We start from the raw sequence: 3,825 nt of genomic DNA on the forward strand, positions 1-3,825 counted from the left end.
TCGGAGTCAACTCAGGGCTCCCGGCTACAAGCCAGAGAGACTCTACAGAAGTGGTGGCCCACACAGCCAGGGCCTAGAGGACAGGCATGTCAGGACTGGCTACTTCAGTGCCCTCTACCAGCTGCCCACACCCCCAAGACTTCTGCACACTCCATGGTTCTTGGGAGCTCATGGTCACCTTTAATTTTCTTCTTCTTCTTCTTTTTTTTTTTGCATGATTGAATCACATTTTTACCTCTAGATGCAGACTCTCTCTCTCTCTCTCTCTCTCTCTCTCTTTCTCTCTCTCTCTCTCCTTCCTTTTGGCTATTATGATTTGCAATACAGGTACTGAAAGTTTATCATGGGTTTATCCTGTTTATCCCTAAGCCTCCTCTCAGCACTCAGTTCTTGTCCAGAGTGGTAACTTCCATCTCTCACTGTCATAGTGGTCCCTTCTCTGTCCTGACTGCATTCCCTCCCCCCACTTGTGGCAAGCTTTGCAGCGGTGGGCTCAAGGTCACCCTTGGCTGTGAGGGGCGGTATCTATGAGGTGCTCTCTCTGTTCCAGTGACCCACTGGTGACTGTGATTGATCACTGGTGACACTCAGATTCCATGTGCCGGTCTGTCTGAACCCTCTTCTTCAAGGGTTGAGGAAGCAAAGGGGATAAAACAGCTTCAAGCTGCTTCTACCTCCCTATGTTTCAAAGTCGCTTTGTGGGGCTAGAGTGTCAGTACAGCAGGCAGTGTGCTTGCTTTGCACAGGCAGCTGACTCAGGTTCTATCCCTGGCCACTCCTACGGTCCCCTAAGCCCACCCGGAGTGATCCCTGAACACAGAGCCAGGAGTAAGTCCTGAGCACCACTGGGTGTGGCCCCCAAACAAGCAAGAAATAAATAAAATACATGAAAGTCCCCCTTTCCCCCATCAGGTTATTCTCTCTTCCTTTTTCTCCTTCTCTATTTTCACACTCCAGTTCCTGCCTGTTATTTATGCATCAGCAGCTTAAGCCTTTTCTGACTTCTTGCTCTCCTATCACGCCTTATGTCCCCCATTGCTACCTCTCTCCGTAAAAGGCTGAGAAAGATGTGGAAATCCTTAAGTATCTGAACCAGCAATGGCATCTCTCCTCTCTGAGCCCCTGGAAAACCCTCCTCTTTCACTTAAATCACAGCAGGGATATTTATGGGTTGCTTGAAGCCAAAAATTCCCTCACCGGTAGAACCTCTGTGTAGCATTACTTAGTTCACTTACATATATATATATATATATATATATATATATATATATATATATACAGTTTTTTGGTGGAGGGAAGGCATACTTGATGGTATTCGGGGTTTACTCCTGGCTCTATGCTCAGGGCTCTATGCTCAGGGCTCACTCCTGGCAGTGCTCAGAGGTGGACCGTATGTAGTGCTCGGTATTGAACCAGGGTCAGCCACATGCCAAACAAGTGCTTTAAGCCCTATTCTGTCTTGTCTCTCTGGCCCTGAGCATGGTGTCTTAGAAAAAAAAGGAACCTGTTAGAGTTACTCTGGAACCAACTGAGAAAATCATGGTGTCCCCAACTCCTACCCCCACCCCATGCTGCTAAACATGCAGTATTTTTGTTTTTTTGCTTTTTGGGTCACACCCAGCAATGCACAGGGGTTACTCCTGGTTCATATACTCAGGAATTACTCCTGGCGGTGCTCGGGGACCATATGGGATGCTGGGAATTGAACCCGGGTTGGTCGTGTGCAAGGCAAACGCCCTACCTGCTGTGCTATCGCTCCAGCCCTGCAGAATTGTATTTAAGGACACAGGCAGAGTCATGGTGCACAGTGCATGGCGAAACCAGGCATTCGGGTTTCTGTTTGAACTGCCGAGGGGGGAACCAGAGAGCCCATACATTACCCTTATGGGTGAGCGGCATTGGATTCCCAGCTTTGTGGAGTGCTTTGTGTTGTTCTTACAAAGATTCCCCACCCACCCACCCCGCCCTCTCCCCTCCCCCACAACTCTGCTTTTTCTTCAGGGCCATAATGACTGGGTGATGGACGTGGCCATTAGCAATAACAAGAGGTGGGTCCTGTCGGCTTCCAAGGTAAGAGTGGCTGGGCTCCGAGGGACAGTTCCATGGCCTGTGTGGTATGCTTGTCCACTGACTGACTCCCTGAGCAGTCATTGTCTGTGGGCCAGCCTGGCCAGGCCAGCCCCAGGGAGGGCGCCGTCTGGGGTTGGGGGAATCAGGTCCTTTGCAGGTGCCCATGGGGCCCAGTCTGTTCCTGGCTGCATAGAACCTTAGAGCGTTAACTGCTTTATGGCCAGCTGGACCCGGAGGCTGGTGCCAGATGGCTTCCTGGTTCCTGGTTCTGTGGCCGAATGTGCACTCCTGTGCCAGCGGGTGTCGGCCTCTGCCTTAGGAGAACACCTGTCCCTCGATGCGCACGCAGTGAGCATATGACTGGAGGCCTACTTTTTTTTTTTTTTTTTTTTTTTGCTTTTTGGGTCACACCCAGCGATGCTCAGGGGTTACTCCTGGCTTTGCACTCAGGAACTACTCCTGGCGGTGCTTGGGGGACCATATGGGATGCCGGGGATCAAACCCGGGTCGGCCGCGTGCAAGGCAAACGCCCTACCCGCTGTGCTATCATGGAGGCCTACTTTTAAAGGAATTTGTAAGTTCATAAGGAAGTTCTATTCTTAGTGAGTTAAAAAAAAAAAACAGAAAAACAAAAATGAAATTTTCATGTGTTTTCCAGAAGGGCTGAACCAGATGACATTTCTTCCAACAGTGAAAAAGGCTTATATACCATATCCCGGCCAACATTGTTGTCTCTCCTCTCCCTCCCTCCCTCCCTCCCTCCCTCCCTCCCTCCCTCCCTCCCTCCCTCCGTCCTCTCTCTCTCTCTCTCTCTCTCTCTCTCTCTCTCTCTCTCTCTCTCTCTCTCCCTTTTCTTCCCCCCTTCTTGTTTTTGTGCTACACTCAGTGATGCTCAGAAGTTATTCCTGGCTCTGCACTCAGGAATCACTCCTGGCAGTGGTTGGGATGTTGGGATTGAACCCGAGTCAACTGCATGCAAGGCAAGTGCCCTACTCTGAAGTACTATCATTTCTGGCCCCAATTCCTTATGCAAGACACACACTGGCTTGTTCTAGTTTGAAATCAGGAAGCAATGTTATGAGTTCAGCTTTGTTTGAAATCAAACAATCATGCTTTCTATTTACAATTGCTTTAGTTATTTGGGGATGGTTCCACAGAAATTTAGGATTAAAAATTTTTTTGTGTGTGTAAATTCTATTGAACTTTTTATAAACATTGCATTGAATCTAGATGAGTTTGATTAGTATGGGCTCTTTGGTTTTTTAGCTTTTTACATATGTATGTATGTATGTATGTATGTATGTATATATTTAGGGTCACAGCCAGCAATGTTATGGCCAGCTTTTTATTTCCTTGTTGTTGTTGTTCTTCTTCTTCCTCCTCCTCCTCCTCCTCCTCCTCCTCCTCCTCCTCCTCCTCCTCCTCCTCCTCCTCCTCCTCCTCCTCCTCCTCCTCCTCCTCTTCTTCTTCTTCTTCTTCTTCTTCTTCTTCTTCTTCTTCTTCTTCTTCTTCTTCTTCTTCTTCTTCTTCTTCTTCTTCTTCTTCTTCTTCTTCTTCTTTTTCTTCCACCTCCTCCTCCTCCTCCTCCTCCTCCACCTCCTCCTCCTTCTCCTCCTCCTCCTCTTCCTCCTCCTTCCTCTTCTTCTTCTTTCTTCTTTTGAGCATACCTAATAGTGCTCTCAGGGCTTACTCCTGGCTCTGCATTCAGGGATCAATCCAGGCAGGCTCAGAGAACCATATGTGGTGCTGGGGATC

At 48.6% G+C, this 3,825-nt stretch overlaps 1 protein-coding gene across 1 annotated transcript in view; it reads left to right on the forward strand.

Annotated features, from left to right (window-relative positions):
* Positions 1-3,825, forward strand: part of WDR88 (WD repeat domain 88) — a 64,589-nt gene that overhangs the window by 41,415 nt on the left and 19,349 nt on the right. Inside the window, exon 9 of the mRNA XM_004600987.2 lies at positions 2,002-2,070. Within this exon, the coding sequence (XP_004601044.2) occupies positions 2,002-2,070 (69 nt within the window). The remainder of the gene's footprint in view (positions 1-2,001; positions 2,071-3,825) is intronic.

Source organism: Sorex araneus, chromosome 8 (genome assembly GCF_027595985.1).
Source record: "Sorex araneus isolate mSorAra2 chromosome 8, mSorAra2.pri, whole genome shotgun sequence".
In the NCBI taxonomy this organism is placed as follows: domain Eukaryota; kingdom Metazoa; phylum Chordata; class Mammalia; order Eulipotyphla; family Soricidae; genus Sorex; species Sorex araneus.